This window comes from Hyla sarda, chromosome 7 (genome assembly GCF_029499605.1).
Source record: "Hyla sarda isolate aHylSar1 chromosome 7, aHylSar1.hap1, whole genome shotgun sequence".
Classification (NCBI taxonomy): Eukaryota; Metazoa; Chordata; class Amphibia; order Anura; family Hylidae; genus Hyla; species Hyla sarda.
In genome coordinates this window covers 99122809-99150032 of record NC_079195.1, presented here as the reverse complement: position 1 = coordinate 99150032, position 27224 = coordinate 99122809, and the positions used below count along the sequence as shown (strand labels likewise).

Sequence of the window (27224 nt, the reverse complement as noted above, 5' to 3'; positions counted from 1 at the left end):
CCTTCTCCGCAGGGGCATGAACTTCCTCCTTGTGAGTAATCCTTGCAGTATGACCAGTTGAGAGATTAAATTTGAGCTAGGCCTCTCCTCAGAGCACACGACACACAGCACACCTGAGCTACAGTAAGTTGTTGCTTAGGAGCCACACTAGGGTGAACTAGCCCTGGACTGGGGTGACTACTCCTCCCAATAATCTATACAGGGGAGACTATAGGGGTTCCCATTTGCAGGCAGGGTCACATGTGTTTCACTGCCCTCAATTAAAAGTGCTGTAACACATAAAAACATATCTACATATAACAATGGTAGAATTCAATAAAAAAAAAATATATTGTCTGACATTATAATATAAACATAATTAATTTAACTGTGTAACTCTGGTGGGCCCAACATCTTGTGCTGCTAAGCTGCCTGAGACAGTCCAAAGCCACAGGACAGCTATTGGTGCTGGGACACCAAAATACATTATCTGTAAACTGTACGTCAGTGCCATTAAAATGATACCCAATTCATAAAGTTTGTCTATGATTGTACTACTTTAAAAAATGCAAACTTTGTAAACAAAATTGTATACTGAGATCAATGCTTCCAATAACATTTCCAGTATACGAGAGGGAAAAATACTGCCATAAGCACCATAAATATAATAACCACTACTATTACCACCACCTAGTGACTCTATAAAAACCATTGAACATAGACCAATACACCCAATCCCCATACAAAGCCCATAGAGTGCTGACCATGGCTCTACACATGCTCTGCAGACCATATAAGTGACTACAGTGCAGTTACACTGACTCACAGGACGTGTCTTCTTGGAGTCATTCATTTTCCTTTTTCTTTTCCTATTCTCTACACTTTTTCAGCACATTTCCCATCTGTTTCCTACCATGCCCCATTTTATAGTAGCCCCAGTAGGTAATGCCCCCAGGTAGCTAGTGTCCCAGATAGGTAGTGCCCTCAGGTAGGAAATGCCTCCCTGAAAATAAAATCCCACTCACCATTACGCCCATCCTGTGCTGAGGCCGGGCTCCCTCCAGTCTCTGAGGCTGTGCGGGACTTCTCTCACAGGCCGCATGATGGAATGACGTCATCAAGAGACCTGCAGCGTAAGTCTACTCTCTATAAAAAATAATTATGCTCTTCTATTAAGCCATCAGGTTGGATCTTTGTAAATAGGATTTTCCGCTTATTTCTTGGGTCATTAAATGAATGTAATTAAAATCTAGTCTTACTGCAGTTGCTATATTTATTTAGCACCTTACTGATACATCTCATTGGAAGATACCTCCATTCTTTGCAGAAAGATATCTTTGTGTTTATTTGGTGTGGTAAATTCCGTCATATTACTAAATTCATTATGCATTATCACAAGAATCTAGGGCGACTTTCTGTACCTCACTTGGTTAAGAACTTTTATGTGGCATGTATTGCTGAGCTTCTATTTGTAAATGTTAGTGTTTTGTGTCCTCTTTGGGTTGCTGTTGAATCCGACCTGGTTATAAAAGGGTAAGGATTACTGTAAAGAGAGCACACCACAAGATCAATATTCATATATATAACAAATTTTATTAGGTATCACATAAAAATTGCAAAAAAGACAAAAAGGGCTAAAATCACTTAAAAAGCTCTCAATCGAGCAACCTCTACAACATGGGAGAGGGGCCATGAACCCCCTTCTCACCAAAGTCCCGTCCCTCTGTGATAAGATGTAATGGCTCAGGTAGTGGTGCTAACTGATAAGATAATACACATGCAACATTAATCTATTCACCAAATCAAATAATCTTAACACCAAATGAAATGAAATACACAATGTGCAAAGAAAAAAATAGATTCATATCACCAGTGCATAGCGACCACAGAACAAAGGAGCCGAATAGTAAATGGCGGGACGGGACCCCTAAGCCCCACGCGTTCCGTCACCGTTTGTGACTTCCTCAGGGGTGTCCGACCTGGTAGCTCCCTTCTCTTCTCCTGTGTTAATGTAGGCTTCTTCTCCGGTCTCTCATCTGGTTCCCCCCTTTGGTCATGTCAGTCTTTATTCCCTTTCTCTATGGTGCCTGATTCATTTTAATTAAGTTTAATCTGCAGTCTTTTGCCTTTCCCCTTACACCTCTCTTTCACAACCCCACTTTCAAACCTTGTCTAGACATGTCTCCTTTTCTTTGATTGACTTCTAATAACTTTACTAAACTCTCAGATTTTCTAGTGCATAAATGTTTCCTTACTATGGGGGACATTTGCCCATAGCAACCAATCAGATCACTACTTTCATTTTTAAAAAGGCCTCTGAAAGATAAAAGAAGCAATGGGATTGGTTTATGAGCAACTGCACCACTTTTCTTCTACACAGGTCTTGATGAATCTTCCCATTTGACTCTACTGCTCCTCTTCCTTCAATCAAAATTTTTCGGGCTCAGCAAGGGATCTCTCATTTGAAGTCTGTAGTCTCTTCTCATAGGAATATTTATGCATAATTCTTTGAGGCTATGGGACAATATTCTCCTGATTTCCCTGGGAATTCTCTCCATTCTATATGATCATCTTAACTCACCCCTGGCGGTTATATCCTAGATGGCCTGGGAGCCTAACTCTACCTTTATTTTACTCTACCTTTACTAGAGGATTGTTTTATGTTTGTTAGCAAGTGTAGTTGGCAAGTCTCTTTAGCAGCGACCTCTTTAAACCAACTCGACTACATGCCAAATGCTCTTTAGTGTGTCCTCTTTGTTCTCTAGTTTTATGGATTACATGGTCAAGTTTTCCAGGCAAGGCATCTTTTTAGTCTTAGATGGTCTCAATGATGAAGTAGATTACTCAATATAAATTTCCCTGTGACCCTTTTTTTTTTTTTTGTCTATTAGGACGGAAGGCATCCAGAATTCTTTACTGTACCTTTAAGTGTGCCTAACAATTCTGTTGAGCACTTTGAGTATGAAATCTTTGGATGTCTTTTAGTGTCAAAAAGAGAAAATTTATTAAAACACAGAGATAAGGTACATAAACCTTGCATTGCGCACGCAGGCGCTTGGTTGAAAAGACATAATCAACAACAAATCATCAACTAAGGCACGTCAAAGGTGCAGTATGAACAGAAGCAGGCTGGGTGCCAGGCAACATAACTAGAACTCGTATTAAAACTAGTCCGGTGAATGACACATGAGGAGGGGCGGATAAGGGTGATAGGAAGATACACTAGGGTTTGGACGGAGCTGCAGATCATCTAAAAGGAGTAAGGGTAACATTAATAATGGTCGAAACCGGTCCTGGATGTCTTCTTTTTACTGTCCAAATGTTCACTACTCTATATCTCTCTATCGAATGTCTTGGGAGCTCCTTGGAATTATGCCTTACTGTGATTGCTGTTATTTAATTTTTCTTGTACTGTACCCTGCTGTGGGGGTAAGTGCCAATACACCAATGGGAACTAACCACTGGTATTCCAGTTTTGTGTTCCTGCATTGTCTCAGTCCTCATACATGAGGGACCTCTGAATTTTGTAAGAAGAGGAGAACAGTACTTGGGTGCTTACAGGCTAGCCAGGGAAACATGAAGCACATAGGCAGTGTATAGTAGCCAGGAGTGAGTCAACAGTATTACAGCAATGTCCTGCTCCTACCTACTGTACTTTACCTTGGCAGCTTTTGTGCTAGAGATGGACTGTACATAACCTGTGGACAGCCAGTGGACAGCCAGTTAAAAGCAAGTGATTGGCACTTTGGATAAAATATTGAACACAACATTTTTCTTTTTTTTTTTTTTTTTGGGGGGGGGGGGGGGGGGAATTAAGTGATTTGTTGACATATGAGATAAAAGAATTGAAATGTCAGTGTTCAAAGGATGCTTAAAGGACCTTGGGTGGTCAGAGCTGTTTTGACAGCCAAGGGGGACCTACAGTATAATAGGAAGCTGGTTTTAAAGGGGTACGGGGTAAGATAGGGGTAAGATGTCTGATCACAGGGGGTCCAGCTGCTGGGAAAACCCGCAATCTCTTCTGCAGCCCCCCCTGTCATCTGGTGCATGGAACCAGCTTTGCTCTGTGCCTGATGACTGGTGATGCAGGGGCCGGAGGATCATGGCATCACGGCCCCGCCCCCTCGTGACATCACACCCAACCCCCTTAATGCAACTCTACAGGAGGGGTGTGGCGGCCAACAAGCCCACTCTTATAGACTTGCATTGAGGGGGCGGTGCGTGAGACAGGGCATAACATCATGAGGGGGCGTGGCGTGGCATCATAATCCTCTGGCCCCTGCATCACCAGTCATCAGGCACGGAGCAAAGCTCACTCCGTGCACCAGATAACAGAGTTCCCAGCGGCGGGACCCCCGCGATGAGACCTCTTATCCCCTATCCTATGGGTAGGGGATACGATGTCTTGGGGAGGAGTACCCTTTATTGCTCTGGCTGATCAGTGTGTGGGGATCTCTCTGAGCTTTTATTTTTAATTATTATAAAATACAATTAAAAACTGAAATTATATTTACATGTAACATGGCCTCCTGCTAATTTTAAATTTAAAGAACCTTAAAGAAAGTTATTTGCATGTGATGTTCTCTTTTGTGTGGTTTCTTCTTTGATTAATTTCTTATTATGGGGTGACATTCAGGAAGACATTAAAACATTACTGACTATCTAATCCACAATTCAGATTCATCTTAATGACATTTTTCTGCGTGGGGAGCTTCCCAAGTAATGTATATCTTAATTCAGTGTTAACATCCTGTTCCTGGCAGTGCATTCACTTGCTCACACACTTATTTCCAAAGTCACTGGATATTTTTTTCCCTTAAGTCAATGAAAGCCTTACACATTTTAAAGATACACTAACACAAATATGATTGAATGTGTCTTATTAACTTCAAAGCCATCAATAAATAAATAAATGATACAATGTAACATACATATGCTAGAGAGCTAGTGCGGGTAAAAACTTGTTGTACTTATATAGTTCTCCCTTTAATGTAAACAGGCACAGAACTTTACTCTGGGGACCTTGTATTCCTTTTATGACTTTTTATGTTCACCTTTCTGCAAGAAAAGACAAAGCTAGAGTATGGAGAGGTGAGTAGTCCACTATGGACCATATAATTACCAGATGAGATTTTATTTAGGGGTCTAAGGTCAGGTCTGGGATGTCAATTTATTTAGAGGTTAAGGATGACTGTAGTGATGGGCAGAAGATGTCTTATCAGCAAACCCTACTGTCTTAAGGAGAAATCATCATGGAGATCTTGGCCAAATGGAGAAGAAAAGAACACAGCACAACTTCATTTAGAGAAGAGGTCACCAGGGAGTCACTGGATTTATACAAGAATGGTTGGCTCTCATGACATGTCTGTTATCAATCTGAGACAAAACCCACAGCAAAAATCACAGTTTGGCTTATATTTTACCAAATCAATTTAAGAAATGAAAGGTGAGCTGTGTTTAGTGTTATGGGCAAATCTGACAGATTGATAAATCAATGCTACCACATTAGGCTTCCTGTTTCTTACAAACGGATATAGATCACTGCTGAGCCTTTGCTATGGCATTGCTTGTTGGCTTCTGTCAATTTAGCATTTTTACAGTGGACTGCCTTAGTAAATACAGATCTTTAGTCTTTATTATAGTTGTTGCTGATCATTATGGTGCTGGAACGAAAAGGCAAATTATTTGTTATGCAGATTAGACAAAGACAAGATTGTTATTTTATGCATCACCTGAAAGTGAGATCTAATTGGCGTAAGTGAGTACACAAGAAGAAAAAAGAGAAAAAAAACATATAGTATATAATATTTTGCTTATGTATTGGTCTTTGATTTTATTATGTGTCATGTGAGTGTATTTTTTAACAGTTGTGTGGCTTAACTTTAATATAGTGTCTGTCTTATTATTATTTTCTTAAGGATATTGACTCACATGTTATTTCAAATGTTGCTCACCAGTTTACTACGCTTTGGGAACAGCAACAGGAATATTTGGAAGACCAGAAAGCAGCACTGAATCAAGAGATATTTGTAGGTTGTTAATGGTATGTTAATTTATGTGGGGGCGAGACATAACCTGGAGTATACAATTTTAGTGACACTATAAATTTGTACACAATTGGGGTGGGTTTCATAGTATTATCAGTGCATTATATATATATATATATATATATATATATATATATATATATATATTACATGTTGAGCTGCTGAAGAAAGGTCCTATGGAGGACCTGAAATGCGTCCAGCCTTAAACTACTATTTATTCTAAGTGTCATCCACCAAAATCCCACAAGTATACAGCGATACACAAAGACCCACCGCACCTGCTAATCATCACAGGACTCTATGTGCCATCCACACCAGGAGAACATTGCTGGCTTTCCATTTTCCTTGCTTGCAAGAGAACTGCTGCAGTACCCTCAGATCGAGCCCACCGCTGCCGCTGTACGAACTGAGACGGCCAAGTCTCTAACAGCGCACCCTCTGCCCAGGGATTGTGACCGGCTGACAATCAGGACAACACAATAGAGGTACCAACTAAAAATGATTTATCATGTGAGAACCATCTCCGCTGCATACCTGTGAGACAGCCGTGTCTCTAGCAGCGCTGTTACTGCTTGGGAAACCGGGACCCATCCGGCGACCAACCCAGCATACAACAAAGGTACCACCTTTTACCATATTGCATTTGAAATACTGTAACCAGTAGCAACCAAAAATAATTACCACCGCTGCACATTTTTTGAGACCGCCAAGTCTCTAGTAGCGCGCGGTGCAGAGAACTAGAATCCCAACCTCATATAAGGTTACAAATTGTTTCATCTGTTGTCCAGTTACTATTGTATCAATCGCTGGATCCGTTAGAGACAATATCTACAGACACCATAATTGAAGTTAAATCATCTGGATTTATTGCCGCAACTGAAATATTTATTCACATTATCTACCTGCATTATTTCTACAGACTGTGTGGACACTTAGCAAATAATTTTAACCTTTTATTTTATTTTATGTATTTTATTAGTTTTAAATAATGATATGCTATATTTTATGCATTGAATATTTTATGTATAGACTATTTAATATATCAGTGTATTTCTGCTGACCCACAAGGGCCCTGTGGATCAAAAGACACAAATATTACGAATATCTTATTATCAATAAATTAATTTGTATCTAATATTCATGATTCTGAGCCCCAATTTTTCTATATATTTTGTATAATTTTTGGCACCTTGGGTACAGGTGTTGTTTGGGCAGCCCGAGTCACAGGTTGTCTGGGAGATAAGAGCCTCTCTAATATTTCTTCATTGCAAGAAGAAACGGAATGTCCAGCACAAACTCATGGAACGGAACTCTTCTTTATTAAATCAAATTAGTTGCCATAGGAAACAGCAGGGATACAGGTAACGTGACGCGTTTCGGCCCTGCTGGACATTCCGTTTCTTCTTGCAATATTGTGGATCTGTCCAGTCCAGTCCGGGCGCACCTGTGGGAGAGAGCTGGAATACACCACTTGCCTATATATATATATATATATATATATATATATATATATATACTGCACACTGTCACGATGCCGGCTGGCAGGTAGTGGATCCTCTGTGCCAGAGAGGGATTGGCGTGGACCGTGCTAGTGGACCGGTTCTAAGCCACTACTGGTTTTCACCAGAGCCCGCCGCAAAGCGGGATGGTCTTGCTGCGGCGGTAGTGACCAGGTCGTATCCACTAGCAACGGCTCACCTCTCTGGCTGCTGAAGATAGGCGCGGTACAAGGGAGTAGGCAAAAGCAAGGTCGGACGTAGCAGAAGGTCGGGGCAGGCAGCAAGGATCGTAGTCAGGGGCAACGGCAGAAGGTCTGGAAACACAGGCAAGGAACACACAAGGAACGCTTTCACTGGCACTAAGGCAACAAGATCCGGCAAGGGAGTGCAGGGGAAGTGAGGTGATATAGGGAAGTGCACAGGTGAACACACTGATTGGAACCACTGCGCCAATCAGTGGCGCAGTGGCCCTTTAAATCGCAGAGACCCGGCGCGCGCGCGCCCTAGGGAGCGGGGCCGCGCGCGCCGGGACAGAACAGACGGAGAGCGAGTCAGGTAGGGGAGCCGGGGTGCGCATCGCGAGCGGGCGCTACCCGCATCGCGAATCGCATCCCGGCTGGCAGCGGAATCGCAGCGCCCCAGGTCAGAGGACGTGACCGGAGCGCTGCCGCGGGGAGAGTGAAGCGAGCGCTCCGGGGAGGAGCGGGGACCCGGAGCGCTCGGCGTAACAGTACCCCCCCCCTTGGGTCTCCCCCTCTTCTTAGAGCCTGAGAACCTGAGGAGCAGACTTTTGTCTAGGATGTTGTCCTCAGGTTCCCAGGATCTCTCTTCAGGACCACAACCCTCCCAGTCCACTAAAAAAAAAATTTTCCCTCTGACCTTTTTGGCAGCTAAAATTTCTTTGACCGAGAAGATGTCCGAGGAGCCGGAAACAGGAGTGGGAGGAACAGATTTGGGAGAAAAACGGTTGAGGATGAGTGGTTTGAGAAGAGAGACGTGAAAGGCATTAGGGATACGAAGAGAGGGAGGAAGAAGAAGTTTATAAGAGACAGGATTAATTTGACACAAAATTTTGAAAGGACCAAGATAGCGTGGTCCCAACTTGTAGCTAGGGACACGGAAGCGGACATATTTAGCGGAGAGCCATACCTTGTCTCCAGGGGAAAAAACGGGGGGAGCTCTTCTTTTCTTATCCGCGAACTTCTTCATGCGTGATGAAGCCTGTAAGAGAGAATTTTGGGTCTCTCTCCATATGATGGAAAGGTCACGAGAAATTTCATCCACAGCGGGCAGACCAGAGGGCAAGGGAGTAGGGAGGGGGGGAAGAGGGTGACGGCCGTACACCACGAAAAATGGGGATTTGGAGGAAGACTCAGAGACCCTGAAGTTATACGAGAATTCGGCCCATGGGAGGAGATCTGCCCAGTCATCCTGGCGGGAGGAAACAAAATGTCGCAAATAATCACCCAAGATCTGGTTAATCCTTTCTACTTGTCCATTGGACTGGGGATGATATGCAGAAGAAAAATTTAATTTAATCTTGAGTTGTTTACAGAGAGCCCTCCAGAATTTAGACACGAATTGGACGCCTCTATCCGAGACAATCTGCGTAGGCAACCCGTGAAGACGAAAAATGTGTACAAAAAATTGTTTAGCCAACTGAGGCGCAGAAGGAAGACCAGGAAGAGGGATGAAATGTGCCATTTTGGAGAATCGATCAACGACCACCCAAATAACAGTGTTGCCATGGGATGGGGGTAAGTCAGTAATAAAATCCATACCAATCAGAGACCAAGGCTGTTCGGGGACAGGCAGAGGATGAAGAAAACCAGCGGGCTTCTGGCGAGGAGTCTTATCCCGGGCACAGATAGTGCAGGCTCGCACAAAGTCCACAACATCCGTCTCCAGAGTCGGCCACCAATAGAAGCGGGAGATGAGTTGCACAGATTTCTTGATACCCGCATGACCTGCGAGATGGGAGGAGTGACCCCATTTGAGGATTCCGAGGCGTTGGCGAGGAGAAACAAAGGTCTTTCCTGGAGGAGTCTGCCTGATGGAGGCAGGAGAAGTGGAGATCAGGCAGTCAGGTGGAATGATGTGTTGCAGAGAGAGTTCAACTTCTGAGGCATCCGAGGAACGAGAGAGAGCATCGGCCCTAATGTTCTTATCGGCAGGACGAAAGTGAATCTCAAAATTAAATCGGGCAAAGAACAGAGACCACCGGGCCTGGCGAGGATTCAGCCGTTGGGCAGACTGGAGGTAGGAGAGGTTCTTGTGGTCGGTGTAGATAATAACAGGAGAACTTGATCCCTCCAGCAGATGCCTCCATTCCTCAAGTGCTAATTTAATGGCTAGAAGCTCTCGATCCCCGATGGAGTAGTTCCTCTCCGCTGGAGAGAAGGTCCTAGAGAAAAAACCACAAGTGACAGCATGCCCGGAAGAATTTTTTTGTAGAAGAACAGCTCCAGCTCCCACTGAGGAGGCATCAACCTCCAATAGGAAGGGTTTGGAAGGGTCAGGTCTGGAGAGGACGGGAGCCGAAGAAAAGGCAGACTTGAGTCGTTTAAAGGCGTCTTCTGCTTGAGGGGGCCAGGACTTGGGATCAGCATTTTTTTTGGTTAAAGCCACGATAGGAGCCACAATGGTAGAAAAATGTGGAATAAATTGCCTGTAATAATTGGCGAACCCCAAAAAGCGTTGGATAGCACGGAGTCCGGAGGGGCGTGGCCAATCTAAGACGGCAGAGAGTTTGTCTGGATCCATCTGTAGTCCCTGGCCAGAGACCAAATATCCTAGAAAAGGAAGAGATTGGCATTCAAACAGACATTTCTCAATTTTGGCATAGAGTTGGTTGTCACGAAGTCTCTGAAGAACCATACGGACATGCTGGCGGTGTTCTTCTAGATTGGCAGAAAAAATTAGGATATCGTCCAGATATACAACAACACAGGAGTATAACAGATCACGAAAAATTTCATTGACAAAGTCTTGGAAGACGGCAGGGGCGTTGCACAGTCCAAAGGGCATGACCAGATACTCAAAGTGTCCATCTCTGGTGTTAAATGCCGTTTTCCACTCGTCCCCCTCTCTGATGCGGATGAGGTTATAGGCGCCTCTTAAGTCCAATTTAGTGAAGATGTGGGCACCTTGGAGGCGATCAAAGAGTTCAGAGATGAGGGGTAAGGGGTAGCGGTTCTTAACCGTGATTTTATTAAGACCGCGGTAGTCAATGCATGGACGTAGGGAGCCATCTTTTTTGGACACAAAGAAAAATCCGGCTCCGGCAGGAGAGGAGGATTTACGGATAAAGCCCTTTTTTAGATTCTCCTGGACATATTCGGACATGGCAAGAGTCTCTGGGGCAGAGAGAGGATAAATTCTGCCCCGGGGTGGAGTAGTGCCCGGGAGGAGGTCGATAGGGCAATCATAAGGCCTGTGAGGAGGTAGAGTCTCAGCTTGTTTTTTGCAGAAAACATCCGCGAAGTCCATATAGGCCTTAGGGAGACCGGTTACTGGAGGAACCACAGAGTTACGGCAAGGGTTACTGGGAACCGGTTTTAGACAGTTCTTGGAACAAGAGGACCCCCAACTCTTGATCTCCCCAGTGGACCAATCCAGGGTAGGGGAATGAAGTTGAAGCCAGGGAAGTCCAAGGAGAATTTCCGAGGTGCAATTGGGGAGGACCAAAAGTTCAATCCTCTCATGATGAGATCCGATGCTCATAAGAAGGGGCTCCGTGCGGAAACGTATGGTACAGTCCAATCTTTCATTATTTACACAATTGATGTAGAGGGGTCTGGCGAGACTGGTCACCGGGATGTTGAACCTGTTGACGAGAGAGGCCAAAATAAAATTTCCTGCAGATCCAGAGTCCAAGAAGGCCACTGTAGAGAAGGAGAAGGCAGAGGCAGACATCCGCACAGGCACAGTAAGACGTGGAGAAGCAGAGTAGACATCAAGGACTGTCTCATCTTTGTGCGGAGTCAGCGTACGTCTTTCCAGGCGGGGAGGACGGATAGGACAATCTCTCAGGAAGTGTTCGGTACTAGCACAGTACAGGCAGAGGTTCTCCATACGGCGTCGTGTCCTCTCTTGAGGTGTCAGGCGAGACCGGTCGACCTGCATAGCCTCCACGGCGGGAGGCACAGGAACAGATTGCAGGGGACCAGAGGAGAGAGGAGCCGAGGAGAAGAAACGCCTCGTGCGAACAGAGTCCATATCTTGGCGGAGTTCCTGACGCCTTTCGGAAAAACGCATGTCAATGCGAGTGGCTAGGTGAATAAGTTCATGTAGATTAGCAGGAATTTCTCGTGCGGCCAGAACATCTTTAATGTTGCTGGATAGGCCTTTTTTGAAGGTCGCGCAGAGGGCCTCATTGTTCCAGGACAATTCTGAAGCAAGAGTACGGAATTGTACGGCATACTCGCCAACGGAAGAATTACCCTGGACCAGGTTCAACAGGGCAGTCTCAGCAGAAGAGGCTCGGGCAGGTTCCTCAAAGACACTTCGGATTTCCGAGAAGAAGGAGTGTACAGAGGCAGTGACGGGGTCATTGCGGTCCCAGAGCGGTGTGGCCCATGACAGGGCTTTTCCGGACAGAAGGCTGACTACGAAAGCCACCTTAGACCTTTCGGTGGGAAACAGGTCCGACATCATCTCCAGATGCAGGGAACATTGGGAAAGAAAGCCACGGCAAAACTTAGAGTCCCCATCAAATTTATCCGGCAAGGATAAGCGTATCCCAGGAGCGGCCACTCGCTGCGGAGGAGGTGCAGGAGCTGGCGGAGGAGATGACTGCTGAAGCTGTGGTAGTAACTGTTGTAGCATAACGGTCAGTTGAGACAGCTGTTGGCCTTGTTGCGCTATCTGTTGTGACTGCTGGGCGACCACCGTGGTGAGGTCAGCGACAACTGGCAGAGGAACTTCAGCGGGATCCATGGCCGGATCTACTGTCACGATGCCGGCTGGCAGGTAGTGGATCCTCTGTGCCAGAGAGGGATTGGCGTGGACCGTGCTAGTGGACCAGTTCTAAGCCACTACTGGTTTTCACCAGAGCCCGCCGCAAAGCGGGATGGTCTTGCTGCGGCGGTAGTGACCAGGTCGTATCCACTAGCAACGGCTCACCTCTCTGGCTGCTGAAGATAGGCGCGGTACAAGGGAGTAGGCAAAAGCAAGGTCGGACGTAGCAGAAGGTCGGGGCAGGCAGCAAGGATCGTAGTCAGGGGCAACGGCAGAAGGTCTGGAAACACAGGCAAGGAACACACAAGGAACGCTTTCACTGGCACTAAGGCAACAAGATCCGGCAAGGGAGTGCAGGGGAAGTGAGGTGATATAGGGAAGTGCACAGGTGAACACACTGATTGGAACCACTGCGCCAATCAGCGGCGCAGTGGCCCTTTAAATCGCAGAGACCCGGCGCGCGCGCGCCCTAGGGAGCGGGGCCGCGCGCGCCGGGACAGAACAGACGGAGAGCGAGTCAGGTAGGGGAGCCGGGGTGCGCATCGCGAGCGGGCGCTACCCGCATCGCGAATCGCATCCCGGCTGGCAGCGGAATCGCAGCGCCCCGGGTCAGAGGACGTGACCGGAGCGCTGCCGCGGGGAGAGTGAAGCGAGCGCTCCGGGGAGGAGCGGGGACCCGGAGCGCTCGGCGTAACACACACATTCTGGTTTTCCAAATAACATACTACACATATGTAGGTGTTCTAGGTAGAATATATTCTTTTATCACTATGACACTTTATGGATATGTATTAATACATACACTTTCTTAGACACTTTATGTACACACATAAATGGTACTGTATGTCTATATGATATTCTTATATTATGTATATGTGTTGATTTTTCACGTTTGTAGTTTGATATTGTAATTTTGTTTTGCACCTGATTGCACTATAATGTATTTTGTAACGTGTCACTTTATTGTTATGCAAACAATTCTGTCACCACAGTTGTAAAATAGGCAAATGTGAATGTTTTCACCTACTAGAATAGCGCTGTCTTTCTGTGCACTTGTGCCTTGCATGCCGCCCGTGACGCGGCCCCCTGACGCGACTGGGCACCTGGTGCACATGCTCGGGAATTATTATTCTGGAGCCTGCGCACCGGGACATAGACGCCGTAAGTGGGGCCAGCAGTGAGTTCTGGCGGGGCAGTGCGAAGGCGCCAAAAGGGAAACACACTGCTGTAAGTAATCTAAATAATTAAACATACTATATAAACCCAGTGAGACACTAGTAATGTAGTACCTCTTGAGAAAGGGAAACCGAAAAGGTTGTAGGGGTCGGGGCTCGGGTTGCTATCCCACATGGGTAAGACTTATTAGCCTTATATAACTATCCGTGCTATCCATGCATGTGTTCTGTTTACATTCACATTTGCCCTATATTGCTGCACATTATTAAGAAGCACTTTATGTAATATTGGAGTGCAATATGTGCCATAGAACTTGTACTGAGAAAAATAGTGATTTATGAGGATATATTTCTTTGATGGCACATGTTCTTTACATTATGTATACTTTGCCCTTTGCACAATGTGCTATGGAGTGCTTTAGTGCAATTCTTATTCATGTAATTTTTTACAGTCACTTTGGCAAATTTTACTCTTACACATAGCAATTGTATTGGATAGTCCGGGGTTACTACGCTATAGCAAACCAGATTAGAAAGCCTAATTTTTTGTACTGGCTGACCATCGCAGCATTTCTCCAATTGCAAAATATATGTCTTTTAAAATCATTGTTTCACTAAAAATATGTTTTTTAATCTCATATCAGGTGTTGTCTGAACTCTGTGTTCGAAATGTATGATATGTGAGTTTCTTTGTGTAGGAAGACCAGACATGCAAAGATTTTTGGAATAATTCAAGTAGTACGGGTGAATTATAGTGTTGCTCGCGAATATTCGCATTACGAATTTTAGCACTATATATTCGTAATTACGAATATTCGTTTTCCTTTTTTTGGTTTGTTTTTTTCACAGCACACATCACAGTGATCACCCCTCTTTGCTTCCAGCTTGTGCGGTGTAAAAAAGGCTCAAATACAATTGTGTGAAACTGGCGAGGGAATTTTCGCATATGCGAAAATTTGCCCATGCGAAAATTTGCATATGTTAATTTTCGCATATGCAAATTTTCCCTTATGCTAATTTTCGCATATGCAAATTTTACGAATATTACGAATATGCGAATTTTGCGAATATATGACGAATATTCGTGCATATATTCGCGAAATATCGCGAATTCGAATATGACCTATGCCGCCCAACACTAGTGAATTAATGAAAAATAAATAAACATTGGTATCTAATCACAATAGTGTCTAATTCCATTGGAAGCATAGGAAGACTTAAAAGGGGTTTTCTGGAGAAAAATATATAATTTTTTTATTGATGATCTATTCTTCAGACAGATCATCCATATCAGATTAGTGGAGTGTCAGCTGTTTGCCAGAGCATTGGCACCACCATACAAAGTGAAACAGACAGCTTTGTACAGTGAGTAGTGGCCAGGCTTGGTTATTGCAGCTCAGATCCTATTGAAGTGTATGAGAGTTGGTCTGTAGTAACTTAGAACAGCTAGTACACAATGCACAGAGCTGTCTGCTTCCTGCAGTATTTTATTTTTATTTGTTGTCACAAAAGTGGAGGTACTGTGGGTCAGATCCCCACCAATCTAATATTGATGACCTAACCATGAGGATAAAAAAAAAAAAAAAAAAAGGAATAATTGAAAGGAAAACCCCTTTAAATGCAATTTCACTAAAATAGCATGCTGTGCACACAAACATGTAAAAGGCAACCGATAAGAATAACCTGACAGTTTACAAAATTAAAGCAATGGGTCCACATAGCTTTAGGGTGTGCTGAGGTAAAATCTTGGGTTTGGTGTCTGTAAAGGCTCAAGAGACTCTGTCACATTACAGGACAATAATAATATAGGAGCCTTTATTAAAGATTATTGCATATATGGCAACCTCCCCACCAAGAACTGCTTTAACAGTACTGTCTGATTGATTGTAAAAGCACTACAGCACTTTACGCTTGTACTACAAATGCATTCATTTATGCCTATTCAAAAGAAATACTGCAAATAAATGAAAACTTGTGTATCTGTATTTGAATTAACCACCCAATACCTCAGACCTGATGGTAATAATGAAAAAAGATAACAAGAGGGGTGTGACTGGTCCTGCGAACACTACCTTAACACACTGCTTCTCAAACACAGGGCAACATTTTACATTTCCAGTTGTCTGTTTTTGAAGTTGAAAGAACAAACAATGCACTGGGTGTCCACTAGATGTCACCATAATGATGAAGCATTCTGATTTCTTAGCTACATTGCTGTATAATGGTGGGGATAGATTGGATGCTTTTAGCTTCAGTGCTTAAACTACACATGCTGCCTTGGAGTTGCTGCTACGACATTAAAGACGGGAAAGCACTAAAACCACATGGAAGTCAGAAGTAAATGGTTTTTTCCAGCTTTAAGACTTAACATCAGAAGAAGAAGCACTGATTTAGGAAGCTCTCAGGGCAGCTACTTCTGTTCTCTGGAACTTGACTAAAACAAGTACATTTTTCTTTTTTTTTTTCTTTTTTTTTTACATGGAGTATTGGATAAGAAGATGAGCAGGATGTAAAAAAAAAGGCATGAAGAATGGTTGTAGAGGACCAATCTCTGGGGATCTGAAGGAAGTTGGGACCACCAAGAATGAACAGGAGAAAGGGCTAGTCTATGACCAGAAGGAATGTCTACATATCTACATAGCCAAGAAGTAGATGAGGCTGAGGAATATGGAATTGTAATTTGATTACGGTAACTGTGAGGTAACTACTGGACCCAAAGTATTTGGGGCTCTACACATGGGCTACACAAATCACGATGGTCATCATTATCAACAGCAGCCACATACACAGTGACATCAGGTCCTATGTTATAGAAGATCTGGAGGATCTCAGCACCTCTATAATGATTTCTGGTTCTTTCAACCCCCCTCTTCTGAAAATCCTTCAAGATGCCACCACCAGCATTCCATTGGCCACCTCTAGCTTCGCGAATGAAAATGACACACGCTGCGGAGAACAGATCCTGAACTACGGACACATTGAAAAACTGGTAATAGGGGCCATCCTGTCCCTTATCACCCTACTGACCATTGCCGGGAATTGTCTAGTGGTCATATCTGTTTGTTTTGTTAAGAAACTTCGGCAGCCCTCAAACTATCTGATTGTATCTTTGGCTTTGGCCGATTTATCGGTGGCCATTGCTGTCATGCCTTTCGTCAGTGTCACCGACCTCATTGGTGGGAAATGGATTTTTGGGCACGTCTTTTGTAACGTCTTCATAGCGATGGATGTGATGTGCTGCACGGCATCTATCATGACGTTATGCGTCATTAGCATTGACAGGTAAGACCTTTCGTGCCATCAAATGTAGTTCATTTCTGCTTCTTGGTATTTAATGCTGCAGATCTTTATCAATAATAGTCTGCCTTTCTATATCAGTGGTCTCCAAACTGTGAGCTGTAGTTTTGTCACATTTGAAGGGCCACAGTTTGAAGACCATGTCTATACATAAGCGTTAAAGGGGTACTCCAGTGGAAAACAATTTATTTTAAATCAACTGGTGCCAAAAAGTTAAACAAATTTGTAAATTACTTCTATTAAAAAAATCTTATCAGCTGCTGTATACTACAGAGAAAGTCCTTTCCTTTTGAATTTCTTTTCTGTCTGCCCACAGTGCTCTCTGCTGACACATCGGTCCGTGTCCGGAACTATCAAGAGCAGGAGAGGTTTGCTATGGGGATATGCTCCTGCTCTGGACAGTTCTTGACATGGACAGAGGAGTCAGCAGAGAGCACTGTGGACAGACAGAAAATAAATTAAAAAAGAAAAGAATCTCCTCTGTATTATACAGCATTACTGAATGGATTAAGATTTTTTAATAGAAGTAATTTACAAATCTGTTTAACTTCCTGGCACCAGTTGATTTAAAATAAATTGTATTCCACCGGAGTACCCCTTTAAGGTCAGAACTTTCTGTCATTTGTAAGAGTTGACGGTAAGGCACATCCGGAATTAAAAAATAATCAAATATTCCTTCAGGAGTCACTGACTGTTCCTCTTAACAATAATTAAGAGCTTTAATAACTTTTTCTGCCACAACATCTTTGCAGCTCAACGTCTAATAAAAATCAGCAGAATATTACTCATCTCTGCAGGTGTTCTAGTTAGGATAAGGGCATTAGGAGAATGAATAATTCATAAACATACATTATTCATTCTGGATTAGACTATAACTTTATTAGACCAATTTAAACCATCAAATATTAGACAATGCATGAATAGGCAAAGACTCTGTAAGCTTGTGCCTATAAAGCTTGAAGGGTATTGTTACCTTTATTCATCTTTCGACAGATCATTGATAGCATTGGTGGGGGTCTATTAGCTGAATCAATGGTCTTCAGTGAACTGAAAAGTGCCGTGGTGCTTTAAATTGCTGGCTTCCATGTCCCTAGGCAATGATGGTATTCGTGTTGAGATCTATTGTGGTTTGCATGGACAGTAAAACCTCATAGGTGTCAATGCCAGCATCAGCCCTATACAGTAGTTCAAAGGTACAGAAAGTGTTAACCTGAGTGGGGATGTCCTTAGGGTAGAATGCCGAAGTTCTTCTTGTTAAGCATTAATTTACACAGAATTGTTGTCGGATGGAAAGTTATGGAACTTACTAATATAACAATGTATACTGGATTTTTGAAGACGTCTTTTAGTGAATGAAGTCAATGAATTCATTGTCTACATGGAAGGGCTGAAGTCTCCCTTTTGACCAAAGTCTTGCTCACTCATCTGCTAGGCTTATTGCAAAGTATGTACTTAAAAAAGGGCAAAAAGATAGGACAGCGCCATAGTTGGTTATATCTGGAGTGACTACGGAGTGAAGGGTAGCCTATGTGGTCCAGTCCCACAGATAAGCTACTGTAGCATAAATTGCGGAAAACGTTAATTGTGGCTACAAAGACACGGAGGGTCCATGTTGACCCTTGCCCACTGCCAAAAACACCTACTGTGTTCAAGGGACCTTTAGTACTTGCCATGGAGAAATGGAAGATGGAGAAATGGCCTGGTCTGAGAGATAATGTTTTTATTTCAACCTCTATAACTAGACTTCTGCTTGCAGGCTTTGGGAGTACTGAAAGGGGTGTACACTGTGTACGACCAGATGCACGCTGTGAATGGAGCAGGAAGCATTGGCTCAGTTCAATGAGAAGTGGCCGTGCCAGCAGATTCCAATCATTTCACTGAGAGCTAAGTTGCAGTAACCCGGCATGGCCACTACACAATAAATGGCACACAGTGTACATCCAGGCACAGTGGCTCTACTGAACAGCTGATCATGGGGGTGTCAGGGGTTGGCACCCCACCAATCAGTAATCATGGCCTCCATTAAAAAGTCCTAGAAAACTACCTTGCTGCCAACACATCCCTCCTGCTATCCTACATCTTATTACCCTGATGACCATTCTCTTGCTTGTTTTCCCCTTTTCCAATTTCTTTACTCCCCATAGCTATTATTTAGTAAGATGACAAGACCCCTGTGCATCATAATTAAAGATACTATACTAACAGTATGTGTAGCATTAGTCACACGCTGAGTTTCCTTCTTGCATATAGTGGAGCCGATACAGGGAGACATGACTGGCCAGTCGTTAGCCACAGGTCCCATGTGCAGTGCTCCGCTAGTCCCAGTATTAACCAATAAAACTGCTCAGCACAAGTTCCAAAAGGAGCAGGTGAGTGGAATCGGGTGAGGAATATAAGGCAGAATGCAACCACATTAATTTAAAGGTCACATAATATCTCTTACTACTCAAAGGCTGACAGAAGGTCTGGAAGAGTATAAGAGCCACTAAGACCGACCAATAGCAGATCGGGGGGGTTAAAGTTCGGTTACCCCGTTCTGCCCACCCACAGTAGTCTGGGCAGAATGGGGGAACCGACGGGGACCTGTGCCGGAGGTCACTTACCATTGGCGATCAGAGGCGGGTAGCAGAGAACGGTGATGCAGCTCCCTGGTGTGCCTCCCTGATGCTGCAATCCTACGGAAGCCGGTGAGTAGTTGCCTAGCAACACATGCAGGGCTACAGTTTGGAGACCACTATACAGTGGTCTCTAAACTCTAGCTCTCCAAATGTTGCAAACCTACAACTCCCAGCATGCCTAAACAGCTGTTTCCTGTTTGCACATGCTGGAATTTGTAGTTTTGCAACAGCTGGAGGATCACAGTTTGGAGATCACTCAGATCTTGCAAAACTACAACTCCCAGTATGCCCAAACAGCAAACAGCTGTCTTGGCATGCTGGGAGTTGTAGTTGCATACCTCCAGCTGTTTCATAACTACATCTCCCAGCATGCCCTTCGGCGATCAGTACATGCTGGGAGTTGTAGTTTTGCAACAGCTGGAGGCACACTGGTTGGAAAATTCTGAGTTAGGTAACAGAACCTAACTGAAGGTTTTCCAACCAGTGTGCCTTACAGCTGTTGCAAAAATACAACTTCCAGCATGCACGGTCTGTCCCCTCCTGGAGACTGGAGTTTCTCGTCTCCCCATGTGAATGTACAGGGTACATTTACACGAGCAGGTTTACAGTGAGTATCCTGCTTCAAGTTTGAGCAGCGTCAAATTTTCCGCCACAGCGCAAACTCCTATCGGGAAAACTCACCGTAAACCCCCGATCTTGTGAATGTACCCTAAAAACACTACACTACACTAACACATAATAAAGAGTAAAACACTACATATACACCCCCTTACACTGTCCCCCCCCCCCCCCCCAATAATATGAAAACATATTGTACACCAGTGTTTCCAAAACGGAGCCTCCAGCTGTTGTAAAACAACAACTCCCAGCATTTCCGGACAGACACTGACTGTCCAGGCATGCTGGGAGTTTATCAACAGCTGGAGGCACCCTCTTTGGGAATCAATGGCGTAGAATACCCCTATGTCCACCCCCTATGCAATCCCTAATTTAGACCTCAAATGTGCATGGTGCTCTTTTACTTTGGTGACCTGTCGTATTTCAAGGAAATAGTTTAGGGCCACATATTGGGTATTTCGGGAGCAATTGCGCTACACATTTTTCTCAAAGGGGCTTTTTCTTCTTTTACACTTATGAAAAGGAAAGTTGGGGTCTACACCAGCCTGTTAGTGTAAAAAAAAAAAAAAAAATTACACTAACATGCTGGTGTTGCCCCATACTTTTTATTTTCACAAGAGGTAAAAGGAAAAAAGACCCCCAAAATTTGTAATGCAAATACCCCATATGTGGATGTAAATATCCCATAAGTGGACGTAAAATGCTCTGCGGGCGCACAACATAGCTCAGGAGTCAGAGCGCACTATGTACACTTGAGGCCTAAATTGGTGATTTGCTCAGGGGTGGCTGATTTTACAGCGGTTCTGACATAAACACAAAAAAATGTATACCCACGTGTGACCCAATTTTGGAAACTGCAGCCCTCAGGGAACATAACAAGGGGTATAGTGACCCTCAACACCCCACAGGTGATTGATGAATTTTCTTTAAAGTTGGATGGGAAAATAAAAAATATATATCTTTTTTCACTGAAATGCTGGTGTTACCCTAAATTTTACATTTTCACAAGGGACAATAGGAAAAAAGCCCCCCAAAGTTTGTAACCCCATTTCTTCTGAGTAAGAATATGCCCCATATGTGGATGTAAAGTGCTCTGCGGGTGCACTACAATGCTCAGAAGAGAATTAGCGCCATTGGGCTTTTGGTGAGAAAATTTGTCCGGAATTTAAGGCCACGTGTGTTTACAAAGTCCCCATAGTGCCAGAACAATGGACCCCCCCCCCCCCCACATGTGACAACATTTTGGAAACTACACTCCTCACTTAATGTAATTATGGATACAGTGAGCATTTACGCCCCAAATGTAATTTTTCATTTGCACAGCCCACTGTTCCAAAGATCTGTCAAACGCCAGTGGGGTGTAAATGCTCACTGCACCCCTTATTAAATTCTGTGAGGGGTGTAGTTTCCAAAATCGGGCCACATGTGGGGGGAGGTGCACTATTCTGGCCCCACTTGGGGCTTTGTAAACGCACATGGCCCCCGACTTCCATTTCAAACAAATTCTCTCTGCTAAAGCTCAATGACGCTCCTCCTCTTCTGAGCATTGTAGTGCGCCAGCAGAGCACTTGACGTCAACACATGGGGTATTTCCATATTCAGAAGAAATGGGGTGGCACATTTTGTGGGGCTTTTCTACTATTACCCCATGTAAAAATGTAAAATTTGGGGAAAAAACTGCATTTACACATCCGACTTTAACAAAAAGTTGTCAAACACCTGTGGGGTGTTAAGGCTCACTGCACCCCTTGTTACGTTTCCTGAGGGGTGTATTTTCCAAAATAGTAGTCCATGTATTTTTTTTTTTTTTTGCTGTTCTGGCACCATAAGGGCTTCCCAAATGGGACATGCCCCCCAAAAACCTTTTCAGCAAAATTCACTCTCCAAAATCCAATTGTCGCTCCTTACCTTCTGAGCCCTCTACTGCACCCGCCAAACACTTCACATACACATATGAGGTATTTCCTTATTCGAGAGAAATTGGGTTACAAATTTTGTCTGACTTTTTCTCCTATTACCCCTTGTAAAAATTCAAAAACTGGGTCTACAAGAACAAGCCAAGATTTGTAAATTAATTCTTCTTAAAAATCTTAATCCTTCCAGTACATATCAACTGCTGTATGCTCCACAGGAAGTGCTTTTCGTTTTTAATTTCCTTTCTGTCTGACCACAGTGCTCTCTGCTGACACCTCTGTCCATGTAAGGAACTGTCCAGAGCAGGAGCAAATCCCAATAGCAAACCTGTCCTGCTCCGGACAGTTCCTAAAATGGACAGAGGTGTCAGTAGAGAGCACTCTGGTCAAACAGAAAGGAAATTCAAAAAGAAAAGAGCTTCCTGTGGAGCACCTGAGAAGAACTGGTAGGATTAGATTTTTAAATAGAAGTAATTTACAAATCTGTATAACTTTCTGGCACCAGTTGATTAAAAAAATATATATTTTCCAGGGGAGTACCCCTTTAAGACTGAATCTATTTTGTACAGTTTAACACAGTTGTATATGTACTGTATATACCATATTTATAGCATTTTTTTACATTATATGGCAGCGTCATTTATTTGTACTGCAAAGGGTTTTATTATATATATGTATATAATCCAAAAAAGGAAGAAGCACTCCAAAGTACAAAAAGACGGGGTATTTATTCACCCATTAAGTCAATGCGACACTTCAACCCCACAAAGAGGTCTTTCTCAAGCAGTGTATCTGTGTTACATCACTTCCTTATATATGGTCAACCATAGTGACATCATTAGTTCATTTGCATCAATTAAATAACAAAACATTAAAATACAAATGTATAAATACAGCAGTGTCTCAATACATACATAACACAAGTGTACAGTGTCCATGTAAATGATACATAAGTGCTGATCCTCATATACAAACATATAAAATGAAAAGTGCGGCATGTAAACAACACATCACGTCATCCAGGGGGGTGGTTACCAACCTCCATAGCCATGTGTCACACACCTGATTTGCCGCTTTATCCTCGTGTCCTCGGTTTGTAAACATAGCTGATGCGCAAGTCCGGAAGTGCGCTGTATTCCTCGCGCGCACTTCACTGACTTCCTCTGTCCGGGTCTCTGTTTGTGGTCCGGCGCATGCGCATACTCTGGACGCAACAAGTAATGTCATCTTAAGTGCGGGCAAGGCAGTCATCACACAGGGCATGCACAATTATGCAGTGGCCATCTTGCCTCAGGGCAAACAGCCCATACAACACTTCAATTGCCCAAAAGTGATCTGCCATAGCCTCACACTATAATGGGTGAGAAAAATCAAAGTCTGGTCACAAAATTTGCCTTCTCTATCCTTTCTCATATCAAAATCATGTATATCATAATCGAGAGTTGGTCTATAAGGATCCAAGGGGGCCACAAATTCTCAGAGTTTGGGGTAATAGGTGCAAGTGATTGGATACAGGAGGCTATACACTTGAATGCTCAAATAAATCAGTTAATCTAGAACACCATGATGTACATTTTTATAATCACACAGTACCCTTTACGTCCTCAGTGTATGTCACACACCTTACGGACAGGTATGATCGACAGTGCACGATCTATAATCGCGTACAGCCCGATCCCGTGTGTATTCGGCTCATAACCTAGTGGCCATCTAGAAATACCTTCTCAGTGTCCACACAGTGCAAAAAGAGCTTGAGTGTTCAGAGCCCCTTCAGGGCTTCCTCACCCATCCCCCTACTTAAGGGAATACCTTTGTTCTGGACTTGTAAGACCATCAAGGATACCCCATGTAAAATACATCTGCACCAACCACACCTGGAAATTTGTATCCTTTGTATCCATCATCCACCACTCTCAATAGTATAGACATACACGAATGACGTGAGATGGACATTCGGCCATTTATTGTGAACCAGATCACACAAAAATTTACATAATAATATTTTCAAAACTTGTGGTCTGGGCGGTAAGGAAATCTCATTCCCAGAGGGCACGAAGAATCTCCTTTCAGCATAAGCATACAGTTGTCACACATTTTAATTGTGTGGGTAGGCTGATCTTGTCAGCTAGGACGTCCGTCCTTACTAGTTTATCTTTAAGATTCGGAGATCTCCTATAGGTCAACATTGGAGGTGATTGCAATTCAGGTATATCCCCAAATGAATTGGAAATCACACTCCAATGTTTGCGGATACTGCGTCCTATCCTATTACTCAAATGGGTAAATGTAGACACAAACGGTATTCATGTTTGTTGTGGCTTCACTTCTCTAGGTGTCAGTGTGTCTCTACGTTTCATCTGTCTGACTCTGTTGACATGGTGTTTGATCAGGTCTGTCGGATACCCCCTCTGGACAAATTTCTCCCCCATCTCATTGAGTCTCACATTAATTTTGTCCGGATCCTCAACGATCCTTTTTACTCTAAGGAGCTGACTAAATGGGAGGGACTTGACCATGCTTCTGGGATGAGAGCTGTCAAACATTAAGAGATTGTTCCTATCCATGGGCTTCACAAACAGATCAGTTTTAAGACAATTATATATATATATATATATATATATATATATATATATATATATATATATACAGAATGTATGGCAATATTTGGGTATATACTATATAGTGGCTTTGTGTTTAGTATATAGAGACTTTATCCAGTGTATAACGTTTTTTGTGTGTGCATAGTACTACAGCGTGTCCTTCCTTACCTTTCTTCTTGGCTCAACATATGCCAAGTATGAGCTATATGGGAGAAATAAATAATATAACCTGTGAAAAATAAGACTGACTTGTTTTGTCAATAGCAACCAATTACAGCTCTCCTTAATTTCTTAATGGGCTCTGGTAAAATTAAACCAGAGCTCTCATTGGTCACTATGGACAATTTGTATTATTATTTTTATTATTCCCACTATGTTCCCACCCTGTGGAGGGTTTTCCTGGCATGTTGTGATATTGGTTGATCTTTAAAAACTATAGTCCTTAAAGGGAACCTGTTACCAGACTTTACCATATATAGCGCATGGCAACATGTTATATATGGTAAAATCTTCTTCCTCACCATACTCGGAAGACAATTCTGCCAGCAGCGATGGTGAGGGTATGCAGTTTGAAAGGTGTTTCCCACCAGCCTTTAAGTAGTTCCCTGGAAGGGAGCCATCGTCTGCTAGTCCCATCTGCTTTGGCTTTAAATACACCCCTCAGTGTTATTGACAGCCCTGGTACAGCCTGCATCATCTCTCTGCTCCATCTGCTTAGGGAGCAGAGCAGTGATGCAGGCTGTCAATCACACTGAGTGGGCGTGATTACAGCCTGAGTAGTTAGGACAAGCCGAGGATGGTTCTCCATCCAGGTGACTACTTATGGACCGGCAGGGACATCTTTCAAACTGCATTTTCTCATCACTACATGGTGAGAAAGAAGATTTTAACATATATAACGCGCTGCCATGCGTTTTATATGGTATAATCTGTTGACAGGTTCCCTTTAAAGGGATATTGACAGCAGCATCACCTACACTTACCTATGTATACAGGAAAATAGTACAGATGATGCTAATTCCAACACTCTTTACTCCAATTGGTGGACCCTTTCATGAGTTATGAATAAAAAAATATAAATATGTAAAATTACCTACTTGGTGAATTCTTGGCATTCCTGTGAGACACCCCCTTCATAAATATTAGTGTTTTTTTTTTTTTTTTTGCTCGTACCCTATACGCGCTCTGACATCGACCTGACAATGTATAGCCACTGAACCGAAGCCCTGTTGCTCCCAGCTTGCGGGTGTAGCGAGAAATTGGCTGTATGTCATGCATATAATAGAGCATGTAGCGGCTACATTTTAAAGAAATCCATATGAATAGTTATGAAGGGGGGGGTATATCAGAGGGTCAGTGGAGGGTCATTACAGTGCTCCAAAGGGCTGGGGAGTGCACCAAGAAATTGGAATCAGTATCACCAACACTTTTACCCTGTATAAGCAGGTTAATGTGGGTGATGCCACTCTCAGTTTTGCTTTAAAAAAATAACTAAATATATTATATAGTATCCATAATAGTGTACCGTACAATTCCTTTTCGAGCACTGTGTTTCAGCCTTACACAAGGCCTAAAACAGAACATTTTATATTTCAAAGTCACTAGTGGGCCTTAGCAATGTGACAGATCACATCATATCAGCTATCATTTTACAAGATAGTGACTTCAAATATAACTTGAATTGTATTCATTTGAATCTCTGCATATTTTGGCAGTAGAAGTCCAGTGGGTGGTGCTGCTCAGTGACTGACTTCTCCGTATGTATGCTCCATCAATGAGTGAGGCCATCCATTGGACTCCTAATCTAAGAAAAAGCTGGGATTTTATAAGTTACAAGTTATACTGATTTTCCCCCTAAAAAATTATATACTGTGTCAAACTGCTCAGCACTGCATCTTCTAAAAATGATGAAAGTAGATGCGTATTTTAATTAATAAAAAAATAATTATGCAATTAGAGCATTATTGCTTATTGATAATGATCAGGTATTTTGTTTCCTGCAAGGGAAGTGTCTTTTAAAGGGAAAATAATATTTTTTCAAATCAACTGGAGCCAGAAAGTTAAATAGATTTAAAAATTACTTCTATTAAATCTTAATCCTTCCAGTACCTATTAGCCGCTGTATACAACAGAGGAAGTTGAGTTGTTCTTTTCTGTCTGACCACAGTGCTCCCTGCTGACACCTCTGTCCATATCAGAAACTGTCCAGAGCAGGAGAGGTTTGCTATGCAGATTTTCTCCTGCTCTGGACAGTTCCTAATGTAAAACATTTTTGGAAAAATTCAGTGTGTCATGTATAAAGTAGATATCCTAAACAACTTGCTTAAACTGTAGCTTGTTGGCATAGAATTTGTGTAGGGGAGAAGTTTGAGTTTTACCACCTTAATGACTGCTGCTCTCTGGCTCAGCAGTCATTAAATGCCTACTCTTTATGTAGTACTTGCCTGCAGTTGGCAAGATCAAACTTTAACCTGTTAAGGATGAAAGGGCGCACAGGTTCGCCCTTGTATCCTGGTACT

The 27224-nt window shown here is 43.2% G+C and overlaps 1 protein-coding gene and 1 long non-coding RNA gene across 6 annotated transcripts in view; one reads left to right on the top strand and one right to left on the bottom strand.

Annotated features, from left to right (window-relative positions):
• LOC130282191 (uncharacterized) overlaps window positions 1-27224 on the bottom strand; it is a 311154-nt gene that overhangs the window by 139010 nt on the left and 144920 nt on the right. The gene's annotated exons all lie outside the window — the stretch shown is intronic.
• Window positions 15957-27224, top strand: part of HTR7 (5-hydroxytryptamine receptor 7) — a 219953-nt gene continuing 208685 nt past the window's right edge. For all 5 annotated transcript variants that reach the window (XM_056530168.1, XM_056530171.1, XM_056530166.1 and 2 more), the window contains exon 1: window positions 15957-16941. In XM_056530168.1, the coding sequence (XP_056386143.1) occupies window positions 16415-16941 (527 nt within the window). In that variant the 5' untranslated portion in view covers window positions 15957-16414. The remainder of the gene's footprint in view (window positions 16942-27224) is intronic.